Genomic DNA, 17,588 nt, shown 5'->3' with positions numbered 1-17,588 from the left:
GAGATATGATGCTCATTCAATTGGAGGTCTGATAGATTAACAACTTTCATATCAGTATGGTTTGAGGTCGGTGTTGTCGGTTTAGTGGGCGATAGTGATGGGGCAGGGATTAATGACGTCTGGATCGAAGCTCTCTCATTGGTCTGTCGCTGTCTCGTCCGCTTGCGTGGTCCTGATCGTGATTTTTGGTGCCCGCTCTCCCTTTTAGTATTGGTTTGTTTATTCCTTTCTTGGTACCTATTTTTTCCGTCTGTCTTACAGATTCACGGGATACTGCCAGGATACTTTTCACCCATTTGGAGAACTTTCTGCCTTCTTTTTGATTTTCTCTGCAATTTCTCCACTCATATGGACTTTGCACTATTCATTGTTTTTTTCAGATTTCACCAGTGTTTTGTGCATGTAGCACCAATTTATATTTGAACGTCACGTTGATATTGTGTCACATTTTTGCAGCGCAGCTTTTTTCACAACCAGTGTTCCTTCAGTACTTATAAAGCCTCTTTGATTATTAATCCCCACATCTAATGAGTGAGAGAACCCTTCAACCAAGCCTTAATAAATCCACAACAGTAGATGCTATCAAAACAGCGACTTCACCGTTGGAGACACATGGCCTTTGTGACCGTATCGGTTCAAAATTTTTGTTGATAAACTTAAAAATGTGGGCATGTCAGCGATTTAAAAAATAAGTTCACTGTGCGTTTCGCTGGGAAATCTGAAGTATTTTATACAGGACAGTCAATGGAAGAAAGTGTAGAACTCTTGTCATTTTGGAAGCGCGAACCAGCCAAAAGTAAAAGGCATATCAAAAAACTGAACATTGCCTGAAACTAGACAAAAATACCTACGTTTTGATGTATAAATTGTGTATGACAAGTAGATCTTCTGGGCGTGAGAGCAATATATAGAGAAGGAACTAAGATAATATTTTTAAGGCTCTGCTGTAGCAATGACATCATCCATTCTAACCAGCCCCATAGATACTCTGTTTAATCGCTAAAATTTCCTGAAATAATCAATCAACTTAAACAGCTTTTTCACAAAAGCTGTAAAAGATCTCAAACTGAAAAGATATAGCCGGATAGCTGAATATTTTGTGAACATTTTAAAGTGTGTTTGGCGTCTGTAGATGAAAGTATGAAGGAGCTGAAACTTTTGGTAGCGGATTTTAAGGATTTGAAGCATGCTCTCATTGACTTCCATGTTAAAAAAGTGTCTAAAAGCTTAAAGGGTCACAAAAGGAATTTTTTTTTTTTTTTATAGCTAAATGGCTTCCTTTACCTTACTGCAGTCCTGGTTTCATGTCCTCATTGTTCGTTTTTGTTCTGATGTTGCTGTAAATCTTCTCTGTTCTGGACACTTCCTGGTTGTCTGTTTCCTGATGACCACAGTACTGGTAGATTCTAGTTTCATTTTCCAAACCATCACTGCTCTATGGCTCTGTACATGCACAGAGGCAGGATAATATGCAAAAACGAAACTAGATGCAAATTATATGATTGGTTTTTATCTATTTTTAATCAATTTTAAAAGGAATCAGTTAACTATTATGTCTCTAAACAGTCATTTCAGCAAAAAAATAAATGTTTCCTTTACAACTCCTTTAATATTTTAAAAAGTATAAATAGTAGAAAAAAAGTTGAAGAAGTCCCATCATTAGCTGAAAGAGCTGAACATTTTTAAAAGTTGAATGGTCTTAATAGCTGAAAGTATGCAGAAGTTACGCAGAGCCAAAAAACGTACGGAATAATAAAATTAACATTAAGAATAATAAAAAACTAATAATACTGGGAATGCTATAGAGCAGTGATGGCGAATCCGTGGCACGCGTGCCACAACCGGCACGTCAAGCCCTCTCTGTGGGCACGCCAGGAGAAAAGCAAACACCGACCGGCAAACCATCAATAGAAACTGATTTGGCCCCCATCAAACTACACATCCCACAGGTCTCTAGGGCAAGCGGTGACGTGTCTGAGGTGGGCGTGAATGATAAGACATGGCTTTCACAAGTCTCTGGGGCCAGCGGTGATGTGTCTGTGGTGGGAGTGACAGAGAACATGGCTCCCATGCGGCTAGAATCAGGGGTGATGTACGGGCGGGAACGCGCTGTCGGATTGGAAGACAGACACTGGAGACAGGTGAGATGTGGACATCATGTGTAGAGCAGTTCTGTTTGTGGAGTCCTGCTTCTTAGAGGCCAAGGTTTAAGCTGCTACTGTACATCCTGCTGACCGGAGCCATGCCATACCTGTACCAACTGCTGGAGGTACCTTCCCCTTCAACTCCTTCCTGTCTGGTTTCACCTACTTCATCCTGGCCCTGTGTCTAGGATCCAGATTAACCCCCAAAATAAAAGATTTCCTGGGAATCTCTCCAGAAAGTGCCTTTGCAGATTTTCTCTTTGCCAATACACTTGCTTGTCATACACTTTGTTGGATGAAATTATCGTTTTTCTTCATTGAAAAAAAGATATATATATATACATTTTTAAACAGCAGCCCTGGGAATTGTGCCCCATCATTATCGGTATCATTGGGAAACCTTGTACATCGTCATTGGGCCTCATTATTTGCATCATTGGGAAACGTTATGCCTCATCATTGCTGTTATTTGGCCTCATTATTAGTGTAATTGGGAAACATTTTACCCCCCTCATTGGTGTCATTGTGCCTCATTTGGAAACTTTATGCCCCATCATTGCTGTTTTTTGGCTTCATTCTTAGTGTCATTGGGAAACATTTTACCCCCTCATTGGTGTCATTGTGCCTCATTTGGAAACCTTGTGCCCCATCATTGCTGTTATTTGGCCTCATTATTCGTGTCATTGGGAAACATTTTACCCCCCTCATTGGTGTCATTGTGCCTCATTATTGGTGTCATTGGGAAACATTGTGCCTCCATTAGGTAGGTCAGTGCATGTGTAAGGTAGGTCAGTGTATGTTGCACAGTGCATTTTGAGCACAATGCATTCCTGAACCCTGCATTCTGAGCGAATCTGGCAGAATTGTATGTTTTTGACCTCTTAGGGCTCATTCAGAGAAGGATGATCAGTCCCATCCTCTGTACAGAGCCGCTGGTGGGTTTAATTCTGTGTTGGCACTTTAAAATAAATAAGTTGGTTTTGCGTCGCGGTTTGGGCACTCGGGCTCAAAAATGTTTGCCATCATTGCTATAGAGCATTCCCACCAATACTAGGAATGCTATTGAGCATTCCCACTAATTAGGAATAATAAAAAAGAATTACAATACTGGGAATGCTTGGAGAGCATTCCCACTAATAATAAAAAAAATGAATAACAATACCGGGAATGCTTGAAGAGCATTCCCACTAATAAAAAGTTAAATTTTTTATTACTTTCAGGTTCCTAACCTGAAAATATGTGTTTAACCTTTCAGATATGTGGTTGTGGTGAAATAATTCTAACAAATACTAAGCTTGGTTTAACCACTTCCCGCCCACCCCATTGCGGATTGCCTTGTGCATGCAGAGCGGCGATCGGTGATGTCACTCTGACATACCACATCTCTGATCTCAGAAAAGAACCAGGAAGTGGCAGTAATCGGCTTTCCTCATTTCGCGCTGACAGGGAGAGCCAATCTGCAGCTCTCCTGTCAAAGGTGGGGTGTGTGTGCTGATAATTAGCGCAGCCCCCATCAAAGATGCCGACCACAATGTCAATTAGTGCCCACCAAAGTGCCCATCAGTAACTCCTTTCAGTGCCCATTAGTTTTGACTGTCAGTGCCATCTATTAGTGTCCCTCAGTGCCACCCATCAGTGCCCATCAATTCTACATATTAGTGCCACCTCATCAGCCTCTTCAGTGCCCGTCAGTGAAGGAGAAAACAACATTTTATAAACGAAGAAAAACATTTTTTTAGTTTGTTTAGCAAAAAATAAAAAACCCCAGTAGTGATCAAATACTACCAAAAGAAAGCTCTATTTGTGGGAAGAAAATGATAAAAATTGAGTTTGGGTACAGTGTTGTATGGCATCGCAATTGTCATTCAAAGTTTACAGCACGGAAAGCTGAAAATTTTCCTGGGCAGAAAGGGGGGGGGGGAGTGCTCTGTATTGAAGTGGTTAAAGAATATATTACAGATGATATGGATAAATACAGCATCATCCAAGTCCAGGGGAGCCTGTAATTTTAATTCAATATTCCTGAAGCAACATTCCTCTTTTCTGTCTTAAGTCCTCGGTGAGCTCAACTTTGTAAAACAAACCCCAATATATATCGATCTTATTGCAGGGTCTTTGAGTGGTTAATACCAGTTTTAGCTGAACGATGGTGAAAGGAGAAAGGAATGTGATTACACATATGGTAAGGTCAGAGGGTCACAGCTAATAGAAATGGCTATATAATATATATATATATATATATATATATATATATATATATATATATATATATATATAATGTTTACCTATAAACTGTCATAATAACATAAAAACTATTACTACGTTTATTGTACGTCAAAAGCTATTAAAAACCTAAATTCTCCTAATTTTCCTCATTCCCCAGCAAAACAGAAGTACTTTTTTTTTTTCAGATTGCTCTGCTCAAGATCCTTCTAGCTGCAGCTCCAACTTCTAAAGCAAAGACCGATTCAATTAATATTTTGGCAGATGTCCTTCCAGAAGAGATGCCGTAAGTGTTACTTACAGTAAAGTCTTGGCTTTGTGATTTGTACTTAAAATTTTTGCCATAAGTGTTACAGTAAAGTCTTGGCTTTGTGATTTGTGCTTAAAAATTTACTCGCCTGTCTTTTTTTTTAAAGAACCACTGTACTGCAGAGCATGAAACTTGGAGTAGATGTGAATCGACACAAAGAGATAATTGTTAAAGCTATTTCTGCTGTGCTGCTACTCTTACTTAAACACTTCAAACTCAATCACATTTACCAGGTTTGTTTTTTCATATGAATTTTAAATATGCCATTCTGTATATATTTAATATACTAATTAATTTACTTGTGTTCCAATGTGTCATATATAGTGGTCAGTGGTGTATTTTGGTTTTGTGCTGCCCTAGGCACAACTAAAATCAGCCGCCCCCATCCTGTGCCAGGTGAATGGGAACCCCTGTGCAGGGCGCAGTGTTCTGTTAGGAGGGGGCAGGGTTTATAGTGAGGGGTGCAGTGTCCTATGAGGCGGGGTGTATAGTGAGGGGTGCTCTGTTCTATGGGGTGGGGGCCGGTTGTATAGTGAAGAGTGCAGAGTTCGGATCAGAGCCCTCTGTACTTGGCTGGGCAGAGAGGAGGGCAGCTGGTACTCACTATTCGGGCAGCAGCAAAGCCTGGTCTCTTCCTGTAGCGCACCCACTTGGCTGGGGGGTAAGTCAACACCGCAAGGGAGGGACCCAGAGACCCGGACACAAGTGAGGGACACAGACACAGCCAGCCGTACACCACACTTGTGCCTTGCTCCCCCCATTCACAAATAGGAGTGGATTCCAGGGAGCCACGAAAGATTCCAGCAGACAGGCCTGGGGGGAGGGGGCATGCAGGGACAGTGGGTGCAGAACTGGGGACAACCCCTGCAGCAGCTGCCACTACCTACCTTTTTACCCACCCTTCCCAACCAACACTTGTTCTATTATCACAAAACACCATGCACCCTGTCCACAGACATTTGTTCATGCACAAGCATACTCTCCTCTTCTAGGGCTGCGCCACCCCCCTGGAAAATGCTGCCCAAGGCAAACGCCTTATTTGCCTTGCAGCAGATATGCCCCCAACAGTGGTGCTTTACAGTTTAACCCTTTTACATTTTTTTTGTATCACACAAGCCCTAAAACTCAAAAGTATTGCTACTTGTTCATTTACTGTATTTGAATAAATAGATCAAGTTACTTCACAAATCTGTGTTTCGCAAATATGTCATTCTTTGTGTTCAGTAGCTGGTGTACCCACCTTGGGCAGCAATAACTGCAACTAAACATTTCTGGTAGCTTGATGAGTTGACACATCAGTTGCATACAGATAGATTGGAAACAAACACAAGCAAACAAAAACAAGAGTAGGAGGAATGTTGCCTAGCAACCACATGGAGAGGAGGTGATCTGGCTGTAAAGCGGTCCTCTCAAGCCACAATGACCCGGCACACGTTCTGTTCGATACCCGGCGGCACTGTCAGTCCCATTGATTGCTTCAGAGCCTGAGCCAGAGCCCGTTCTCACTCTCTCCCACGAAGGCTCCAGAACACAACAGCCGACACAAACATAAGGATGGCCGCCGCACTGCATGGCACTGATCACACGGCTACACGCTCTCCCTCTCCTCCTTTCTCCTGCTCACAGTACAGGTGAGAATGTCGACTACTCAGATTGTTCAAGCAGTGGTGGAGTTACTTATTCCTAAAAAAAAAAACAGAAGTAGATAGAGCAGTAGCCCGTGGATTAGAACAACTCCATAAAGACATACTCCTGTAATTCGCAATGTTAACACAGGCAGAAGAGTGGATCTCTGAATTAGAGGATGAACTACAGAAAGCTTCCCAAATCTTTCAGCATACCAAAAATTTATGGATGAATTTGAAGACCTAGAAAACGCTCTAGACGAAATAATTAAAAAATGTATTGATCTTCCAAAATCTTACAAACCCAACCTTCTCAGGAATATGTGCACCAAACAAATTTCAGAAGACCTAGGAATTACTAAAACATGCATTGTTGAGAGAGCCCATAGAGTGGGGATACAACATGAAGGACGCACATCTCCCAGACCAGTAATCGTGTGCTTCCTAAACTATACTGAGAAAATTGCAATTCTTTAAAGCTATAGGAAAACCAATTTACTACTATTTTCAGACTATTCATTTGAAGCAAAGCATTCGCTCCCATCTGTACATCGCTATTTTAAAACCATATAAAATTTGCTTTAGCCTACCCAGTTCTTGTATATCTACAATCCCCCTCAAGAGAAAATCTCTCCTTTTTTAAATCCTTATCAGAAGCAGAGGACTTTAAATAATCTTTAAATATCACTCATTCAAGCCCTCCTAACAACCAGGGAAGCAGCAGAGATTATCCTAAATGCCCTAAAAGTCAATCTCCAAAGGAAAAAAAAAACTCAACTTTTCCATTCCACGGGTCAAACAGGATGCAGTGGAGTCCGCTGATTTACATCAAACAGGTTTATTAGCCACTTTAAGGCACTACTCACTACTGCTCACTACTAACACTACCTTCAAAAGGAAGCATTGCCTATGAAGCATTTCAGTATGTAGCTGAAACAAAAATCTTTATATGCTATAATCTTACTGCTAAAAGCTCTTTACGGGGGCGTGGAGGCAAGGGAGGGGGAGACGCTCACCATAACCCCGATCCAGGCCGGGACGACAAGATCGATCGTTTCTTCCCCAAATTGCGCCCGGAGCAGCGCGGCACCCCCTTGTCCAAGATGGCGGCGGCCCGTTCCTTTGGGATGCACGTGGCCCCGCAAGGTGCTTCTTCCCAACGCTCTGCCTTTGCCATGAAAACCAGGCAGAGGGCCAGCTCTCCCCCGGACTCTGATGCAGGCTCCATCCACTCTGACCCAAGAATCCCAACCCGAACTACTACAGGGACGTGATATGCAGGGTTCACTTTTACGCCATCAAAGACGCCATCATGCAGGCTGCTCGTACATGGGAATCCATCCTCTTTAATGAGACTCGCATCCACCTGCTACCTGATGTCTCCAAGCTAACCTTGGACCTGCGCCGGGCCCTGAAACCCCTCACTGGAGCCTTCAGACCAAACAAATCAAGTATCACTGGGGTTTCCCCTTCCAACTGTCTGCTACCCATGAAGGAAAATCAGCGATGTTTCGCACGCTGGGGGACCTCCCCAAGTTTTTGGGGACTTTTGAGCTTCCGCAGATACCCTTTCCAGACTGGCCACTACATGCTGCCACCCCTGGATTTCAACTTTCCTCCGGCTGGAAAAGATAGACCAATAAACCTAGACGCTCCAAGTCGGAGGCCTCCAAGTCGTCTGCTGGATGATAAGACTTTTTTCACCTTGTATCTCTGTCTTTCTCTTTTGCAGGTTTTAGCCCGCTGACATATTCCCCTGTTGGGAGGTGCGGGTGAGAAGGGACGCTATGCTGTGTACTTGTGTTGGGCTAGTTGCACAAGGGAGATGCCAGCCCCCTCAGTTCGGGGGGAGGGCTTTCCCTGTTTTTTCTGTTTATGGTCCTCTCCAGAGTAGCTAAATGTTTTGACGCTGCCAGTTATGCACAGATTTATCTTTCCTATTTGGGCCCTTCCTTTCCCTAATTTTTGGGTAATTTTTCATATTTCCAGATGTTTTTGACGGGACCCTTTGGGACGCTAAGACTCTAGAGTATATGTTGGAGGCTCACACCCCCTGACTTGTACGCAAGTTATGTTTCATTGCACAGTCCCTTGGGGTCCTGATTTGATTTGTTTGTTTAGTTTTCCGTTGCTAAATGCTATATATTGAACTGTTGCGGTGTGTGTGTGTGGGGACCTCTCCATGCGATGACCGTGACCCCCTACCTAGGCCTTTCAGCTACCTGTGTGGTACTGGCTGAATTGTTGCTTGCAACATTGTTAGTGTGGCCGTTTTGGCCCAGCTTTTCTTTCACCTTTTCCTTTTTTCTCTCCTTCTTACTTCTCCTTGAATCCCCCGCCTTGTGGTGTCCCCTTTCCCCCCTCCCTCCCCTGGAGTCGGTGTGCTCATTCCTGGCAGGTACCTATCCACCCGTTTTGCAGTTTTTTCCATGGCTACTCCCACTTTCTTGACAGTATCATCCCTGAACTGCAGGGGGTTTAATACCCCAGAAAAGCGGAGACAGATTGTGTTTCACTTTCATAAATTGCGTACCCAAATTCTTCTCCTTCAAGAAACCCATTTTAGGTCCGACTCTATCCCCAAGCTTTTTCACAAACACTATACTACTTGGTTTAATAGTACTAACCCTTCTGCTAAATCAAAAGGAGTATCCATCGCATTTCATGCCTCCTTCACGCCAACTGTTCTAGACTCCTATGTAGATACCACAGGGAGATTTATTTTTCTCAAATTGTCATATAAGAATGTGGTTTATTATGTTATTAATGTATATTCTCCTAATCAGAACCAACTGCAGTTCTTCTCCTCTATGATCTCTCGCTTGCGGAAGTTCGGCACGACCAACATGATCCTGGGAGGTGACTTCAATGCCGCTCTGATACCTCGTATGGACACGTCGACTGGTAAGTCCTCACTCTCTCTAGCTACTCTGACCAAGCTACGTTCCCTCTTTGCCGAACTTTCCCTGGTGGATGTGCGGAGGGTCTTACACCCCACTGCTAGGGACTACACATATTATTCCCCCGCGCACTCCTAGTATAGCAGACTGGACTATATCCTCATTTCACAATCTCTGTTGGACCTTTCCCCTGGTGCATCTATTGGTCTTACACTTTGGTCGGATCATGCCCCTGTACGTGTTTGTTTAGGTAAGGTTCCCGCTCACAAACCTAGATCCTCTTGGAGACTTAACGACAATTTGCTCTCGGACCTGGCATGCACTGACGACATCATTCAGACCATCACACACTTCATTTCTGATCACGCCTAGGATGTCACCAATTCGCTTACAAAGTTGGCGGCCCTTAAATGTGTCCTTAGGGGCAAATTTATTCAACATGGGTCCAGACTCAAAAAAAAAACGCTCGACAGAAGTCACTCGCCTTCTTGCCTCTATCGCATCTCTGGAGGACTCGCACAAGCGATCTCCGGACGCGGCCACGCTTGTTGACCTGGCTAATGCTAGGAGAGACCTTTTGCAAATTTTTGCTGAGCGTTCCTTGGTGGCAAGGGATAAGGGGCGTTTCACGTACTACTCCCAGGCTAATAAGTGTGGCCGGCTGCTGGCTAGTACCTTACAAACGCGTCAGTGTAGAAAACGCATCCCTTTAAATGTCTCTCCCGGCAAGAGCAGGTTACTGACTAATTCTGCCATCGCTGAGGAGTTTCGCCAATACTATGCGGGCCTTTATGACCTTCCTACTCAGGCGCCCCCTCCCCAGCCTGGTGAAACCCCCTTGTGATATGTCGTCTTACATCAGAGACACCGCACTCCCGACTATCCCAGCTCCCGCTGTTGAGGACCTAGACTCCCCCCTCACTGTTGAAGACTTTCTACTAGCCATTAAAAAGCTCAAAAACTGCAAAAGCCCTGGCCCAGATGAGTTTACCTCGCGTTTCTATAAAATGTTTGCTCCCCAGTTAGCTCCTCCTAACGAAAGCTTTCAACACCATCGATGATGATGCTTCCTTTTCTTCTAATCTCCTTCTAGCCCAGATAGTAGTCCTCCCCAAACCCGGTAAGGATCCATCTCAATACTCCAACTATAAGCCTATATCCCTTTTAAATATTGATTTGAAACTTTTCGCGAAAATCCTGGCCGACCGACTTTCACCATTATTGCCCAACGTTATCCACAGGAATCAGGTGGGATTTGTCCCAGGACGCGAGGCCCGGGACAACACTACCAAGACCATACACCTTATAGCTTATGCCCAACGTAACCAAATCCCGGCGTGCCTTCTCTCCTGTGACGCGGAGAAGGCATTTGATAGGGTCAGCTGGCCATTCTTGCAGTCCACCCTCGCTCAAATAGACCTAGGCCCGAAAATGCTTTCTCGTATTATGTCTCTGTACTCCGCCCCTTCCGCCACCGTCTTGGTTAACGGAATCCAATCGAGTGTACTATCAATTAAGAACGGCACTAGGCAGGGGTGTCCCCTTTCCCCCCTCCTTTTTACCCTTGTAATAGAGCATTTGGCCCAGGCACTTAGAGCAAATCCGAGCATACACAGGATCCAAACATCTTCATCCCATTGTAAACTCTCCCTGTATGCAGACGACTTGCTTCTTTATGTCACTCAACCCCACATTAGTATCCCTTCTACTTTGGCTGAGATTGATCGGTTTGGCAGACTTAGTAACTATAAACTGAATTTATCTAAAACGGAAGCGATGAACCTTTCTCTCCTGCTGCCTACTCTTGATACCCTCAAATCAAATTTCTCCTTCCAGTGGCGAGAGAAGTCCATCTCTTATTTGGGGATGGCAGTCCCAATGCTTTGAATTATAGCCCACTACTGACTAAACTTCGGCGTCTCACTGAGGCCCACATGGACCTGCCAGTGTCGTGGTTCGGACGTATGAGTACACTAAAAATTGATATTTTGCCCAAGCTATTATATCTGTTCCAAGCACTCCCGATAGTCCTTCCATCTGCTTTTTTTCGTACGTTACGTTCCATGGTCATTCAGTTTGTATGGAGGGGTAGTCGCCCTAGGCTGAAACACAGACTCCTTTGCTCCCCCATTGCTGGCGGAGGGGCGGGTCTCCCAGACTTTGAGCTTTACCATACGTCGGCAGTGCTTTCCCGGATTTTGGAATGGTTCCCTCGTCGTCTAGGTAAAGTTTCCACACGTGTTGAACAAGACCTATCCTCAGTGGACCTTTGGGCTCTACTCTGGGGGCACGCTACATCCCATCGAGCCCTCTCGGGGCTGTCCCCCCTCACCAGAGATGCCTTGGCAATTTGGTACCGAAGGAGAGAGCTGTGCGCCCTCTCTACCGACCTGAGTCCCTTGACCCCCCTCTTTGATAATCCGGCCCTCCCGGAAAGCAGATTGGTCAACTCCTTAGCAGGCTACCATAGAGCTGTCTGGCCCTCTGCACAAAGTTTTGTTAGTGACACCACAGGCTCCTTCGTGATGGCCACACCTACTGCGTCCCCTAGAGTGACCTGGCTTACACACCTACATCTGACAACTTACTGTAAGACGCTTCACGACTCTGGACAAGTTCATAGGCCCCTAACCGGGTTTGAACAACTTTGCTCTTTCTCAAACACCCAGCGGCATACCCTTTCTTTGATTTATAAGATGATCCTAGGCCACACACATGGTTCCTTCCCTAAATTCACCACGGCTTGGTCGGAGGAGCTGGGGAGAGATATCAGTGAGGCCGAGTGGCGCAAGGCTTTTTTCTACACTCATAAATCCTCTATATCGAGTTCCGCGCAGGTAAAAAATTATAAAGTGTTATCACAATGGTATCGAGTGCCGACCACCCTCAGGATCATGTTCCCTTTGGCCTCGGACTCTTGCTGGAGATGTGCCTCAGCTACGGGTACGTATAGCCACATTTGGTGGGACTGCGACAAGATACGTCCGTTCTGGACCCAAATTTTCCTAATTTATTCTGACCTTTATGGTGAGCCTCTTACCCCATCTCCCTTTATAGCCCTCCTCTTCATTCTCCCCGGCTCTACTATATTTCAGAAAAATACCCTTTTAAAATTCTGTCTGCTGGGCGGCAGTTGATTTCTAGGCACTGGAAGTAGTCTTCCCCCCGACTATTGTCGAATGGATAAATGAAATGAATGGCATTATGCTCATGGAAGAATTGCAGGCCAAATCCCTTGATAGACTCGCTAAATTCTCCTTCACTTGGAGTGTTTGGAGGCATTACTCCACCTCAGATAAACTCAAAGATAGACTCCCGCTCGGACACAGCCTTCTTAAGTCTTGACATTTGGGTTATGTTAATGTTCTATAGGAGAGGACTAGGCAGAACATGTTAGATATTTAATACATGTTACTTTAACAGAGTTGAAAAGCCCCGCCCAGTGGGCGGTCCTGTCCTCCTCTTGCTCTCCCTCTGTCACCCCTTTTTCCTCCTTCCCTTGCGGGGTATACTTTGTGGGACTTCAGGTCCCAGTTGGGGGCTGTGGGGGTGTCCAGGCCAGCTCTCTGTGGGGGTAGTCTTTTTCTTTGGAAGTCTCCACTACGGCCTTCTCGTCCACCTCGCTGTGTTTGGGCGCCATTTTGGGAGCGCCGGCACCATTTTTCTGTTGCCTGTGTTTATCATTGAAATTCCCATTGGCGGTCATTTTGCCCTGGCTGCGCTGTGACGTAGGTCTGCATTGTGTGCGGCCATTTTCTTGTGGTCCACGTCCTTTTTCTCTGAGGCATTGTAGCGGCCATTTTGGACTGTATTTTTGGCCTCTAGTGCTGGACTAGCTTCCTGGATGGCGCAAACAACGCAATTCACCTCAGTTTCCTCAGACACATGCTGTGTATGAAAAAGGCGAGCGGGCAGCTTCTGGCTGGGTGGTGAGTCCCCTGTGTAAACCCCCCGGTCAGTGCAGCATAGGAGGGTGGACGTTTTTTTTTTTTTTGTTCAAGTATCTTGACTAAATCCCTAAGGGCTGTCAGTGGCTGACCTTTCTTCCCCAAACATTCCTGTGGCAGCAACTGGTGCCCCTGCGGTTCCCATGGATACTCTGTTGGCAGTCCTGGAGTCATTTGTTGCCAGGGTGGAAGCGGCGTGCGGGCGTAAGGGGGGTAAAAAGCACCCCCTCCCCCTGCCATCTTCCAGGGAATGATCTTACTCAGATTTGGGCCTGGCTGCGGCACAGGACCCCGGATCTGAACTGTCAGAAGATGCAGACCAGGACCTTCCCGGTAAGAAGGATCCCTTGTCCGGGTCAGCCCAAGACAGGGCACTTGTGAGTGCACTTATCAAAGCTGTGAGTGACTCTCTCAAGCTGGAGGATACAGCTGAGACATCCACGCAGGGCTCAGTCTCTTTTGGGTCCCACAAGTCGAACCAATCTGTTAAGGTTTTTCCTTGTGTCTTTCTTTGATAAGTTCATAGATAAGGAATGGGAATGGCCTCAAATGTCCTTTGTGGTCCCTCAGCGCATTGGCGGTCCTTTATCCTTTTGAGGAGAGCCTTTTGAAAGAAATGGGCTTCTCCTCCGGTCGTTGACCCCCTCGGTCGCTCGGTTAAACAAAGTAACCACTCTCCTGGTAGAGGGGACCCCTGCGTTTAAGGACCCTACTGATAGGAGGTCCGAAGCAGTGAGCCACTCCATGTTCACCAGGCTGGGGTCAGCATTGCGGCCTATCTTGGCTGCAACTTTGGTGTCTCAGACACTCACTGGATGGGCAAAGATATTGCACCAGACAGTGGAGGAGCATCAGCTTCCTCCAGAGTGCGTAAGGTTGGCTGACCAGTTGGTACAGGGCCTTGTGTATGTCTGTGATGCCACTCTGGATGCGGCCCCCTTGATCGCCAGAGCCTCTGTATCTGCGGTGGTATTGCACCGCCTGATTTGGCTGAAATGCTTGTCCGCTGACCAGGCATCCAAAAAAGCTCTGGCAGATTTGCCCTTCAAAGGAGGGAGGCTTTTTGGTACCTCGCTGGACGACATTAAGGATGTCACTGGAGGTAAGAGCACACCTCTCCCTCAGTCCTCCAAGGGGAAGGAGCAGCGCTGGAGGCTTCCTTTTCCATGCAGAAGCGGTATTTTCGTCAGTCAGGGCCCGCGGGCAGATCCTCCCAAGCTGACAAAGGTCCAGCTGGGGGACAGAAGCCAAACAAGCCGGCGAACAAGCCTGCTATGGCATGAAGTTTTGCCCCTGCCCGACTCATAGGTGGGGGGCGGGTTTGCAGATCGGTGGACCTACCTGCTCTCCGACCAGTGGGTCTGCGAGGTGGTCACTTCGTGGTATAAGATCAAGTTTCTTTCCTGTTCACCAAACAGATTATTTCCCTCAAATTTTCCTCTCCTTCCGACTTGTCAGACTGCCTTAATTGGGGGCAGTACAAGACTTGCTAAGGTGCAGGGTAAATTTACCTGTGCCACTGGAGTTAAGGTTTCTAGGATTCTATTTGAATCTGTTTGTGGTCCCAAAGGAGGACGGAGTCCATCCAATCTTGGGTCTCAAGGCCCTCAATGCCTTTGTAATGGTTTGAAAGTTCTGGATAGAATCAATTCGTTCGGTGGTTGCTGCGCTCCATTCGGGGGATATTCTGGCGTCCTTGGACATCAAGGACGCATACTTGCATGTCCCCCATCTGAGCTAGGCACCAGAGATTTCTGCGCTTTGCGATCGGCGAAGACCACTATCAATTTGTGACTTTTCCCTTTGGCCTGGCGTCAGCACCAAGAGTTTTCACCAAGGTGCTCGCCCTGATTCTGGCTTTGCTGAGATAGCGAGGCATTGCTATCGTGGGCTACCTAGACGATGATCTTCTGAGAGCTGCTTCTGGCTCAGAATTAGAGGAGGACGTGTCTAGCCAGTCCGACCCTCTGGGAATTTGGTTGGGTGTTGAACATTTAGAAGTCGATCCTGGTACCGACTCAGTGTCTGGAGTACCTAGGATTGATTCTGGACTCCTCGGAGGGGAAAGTCTTCCTTCTTTTGGAAAAGTTGCAGACAATCAAGTCGGCGGTGAAGTTGTTGGCATCCCGCAAATGGTCGTCTCTCCGTCTCTGCCAAGCTGATATGGCAAAATAGGTTGTATGCAGTGCACACTGCCATTTTGCCTGTGCTAATAATCACAGATTTAGTCCTAATGTAATAATCCATCTTTAAGCTAAAAGGTTCACTCACCATTCAGTCGATCTGCCATTCATTCAAGTCAAGAGATATCAGGGTGGGGGCTCCACACAGCAAATGCCTATATATGGATTTGACAACACAGGATGTGGCAATATATATATTTTTTTTCTTTAAGTTGGTTTCTTGTAGAAACACTATATTAGCTGAGAGTCTCTTTCTGCAATATCTGATATCGCTTATTTGGGCTGTTTAACCATCGTACATTGTACGTAACTATTTTTAATGCAGCCATATTCTATATTTTACTTCCTTTATCCTATACAAAGAGTAGCATATCAGCCATATACAGGATACAAGAGACCTCGGATCCTCTTCTAGAAAAACAAAAACATTTTTACATTCAAGAGAGTATTGCTCCCAGCTTAATATCGAGCTTAAGACATCAAAACTTATGTTAAACACCTTATACAAAGTACATTGAGACCACATATACCCCCCTTCCCCCCCCCCCTTTCACATTGTACATCAATGTTAAGACTCCCTCGGTCTGCGCCCAACCAGGCATCTTGCCGAGCGGGCCCTTCCTCGGGGTGTCTTGTATATCCCCCTATTCTCTGGGTCACCGTCCTCCAATTTAGGGATGGCTCCCGGTCTAAGGGCGGGCATATCTACTCCATGTTTCCCCCTCCCCAGGTGAGTTCCATTAATACTCTCCCTACAGTGGCGGCTGGTGCTCAAAAATTTTTGGGGAGGCGCAAACGAAAAAAAAAAATTGCAGCCTCACTGTGCCATGCCATCAAACGCAACCACTGTGCCATGCCATCAAACGCAACCACTGTGCCATGCCATCAAACGCAGTCACTGTGCCATGCCATCAAACGCAGCCACTGTGCCATCAATTGTCACCACTGTGCCATGCCATCAAACGTAGTCACTGTGCCACGCCATCAAACACAGCCATTGTGCCATCAATTGTCACCACTATGCCATGCCATCAATTGTCACCACTATGCCATGCCATCAATTGTCACCACTATGCCATGCCATCAATTGTCGCCACTGTGCCCATCAATTGTCGCCACTGTGCCCATCAATTGTCGCCACTGTGCCCATCAATTGTCGCCACTGTGCCCATCAATTGTCGCCACAGTGCCCATCAATTGTCGCCACAGTGCCCATCAATTGTCGCCACTGTGCCCATCAATTGTCGCCACTGTGCCCATCAATTGTCGCCACTGTGCCCATCAATTGTCGCCACTGTGCCCATCAATTGTCGCCACTGTGGCCATCAATTGTCGCCACTGTGGCCATCAATTGTTGCCACTGTGGCCATCAATTGTTACCACTGTGGCCATCAATTGTTGCCACTGTGCCCATCAATTGTCGCCACTGTTCCCAGTAAAATGCTGCCACTGTGACCTGTATGTGCCCATCAATTGTTACTACTGTGCCCATCAATTGTAGCCACTGTGCCCAGTAAAATGCTGCAATTGTGACCTGTACGTGCCATTAATTGTTACCACTGTGCCCATCAATTGTAGCCACTGTGCCCAGTAAAATGCTGCAATTGTGACCTGTACGTGCCATTAATTGTTACCACTGTGCCCCGCAATTGTCGCCACTTTGCCCAGTTAAATGCTGCCACTGTGACCTGTAAAATACCTCCTCCCCCCCCGCCTGGCACTTACCTTTCTGGGGTCGGCCGTGCTTCTACAGTCCCCCGATGTCTTCTCCTGCCCTCGATGGCGCTTCAGCCAATCAGGTTACCGATAACCAGAACCGGTGAACCTGATTGGCTGAGACGCCTGTCAGTCTTTTCCAAGGAATGCACCGCCGGTACGTCCAGAGGATAAGCATTCAGGAAGCCGACTACAGCCGCTGGCTCTGATAGGCACTTCCACACAGCCAACTAGCTGCCGTTATTCAGATGGCCGGCAATCCGCATCCGGCCATCTGAATAGTGGGCGGCAGTGGCGAAAATACATAGCTTAATGCAGTGCATGAATCTATGTATTTCAGTGGCTGTGCAAGAGCCAGAGGGGGGGGGGCGCTTTAGCGCCCTCTATGGACGAACCGCCACTGTCTCCCTATATTTTCTTCTCTTCTCCCTGCAAAAAGATAAAAAAAAAAAAATAGGTCAAGGAGGAAAAGTGAGAGGAGCAGAAAAAAAAACTTCTTGTCTCCTCTCCTTTTCCCTTAGTAAACCAAACCGAGCATTC

At 46.2% G+C, this 17,588-nt stretch overlaps 1 protein-coding gene across 2 annotated transcripts in view; it reads left to right on the top strand.

Annotated features, from left to right (window-relative positions):
- The window catches only part of STRIP1 (striatin interacting protein 1), a 788,574-nt gene that overhangs the window by 620,117 nt on the left and 150,869 nt on the right, over positions 1-17,588 (top strand). For both annotated transcript variants that reach the window (XR_005747039.1, XM_040337599.1), the window contains exons 15-16: positions 4,556-4,653; positions 4,784-4,910. Coding sequence is in view for 1 of the 2 variants with exons in the window: in XM_040337599.1 (XP_040193533.1) it covers positions 4,556-4,653; positions 4,784-4,910 (225 nt within the window). In the remaining variant the exon portion in view is untranslated. The remainder of the gene's footprint in view (positions 1-4,555; positions 4,654-4,783; positions 4,911-17,588) is intronic.

The sequence above is a fragment of the Rana temporaria genome, chromosome 2 (assembly GCF_905171775.1).
Source record: "Rana temporaria chromosome 2, aRanTem1.1, whole genome shotgun sequence".
NCBI classification, from domain to species: Eukaryota; Metazoa; Chordata; class Amphibia; order Anura; family Ranidae; genus Rana; species Rana temporaria.
The sequence above is the reverse complement of the archived record's forward strand: the minus strand, read 5'-3'. Positions and strand labels throughout refer to the sequence as shown.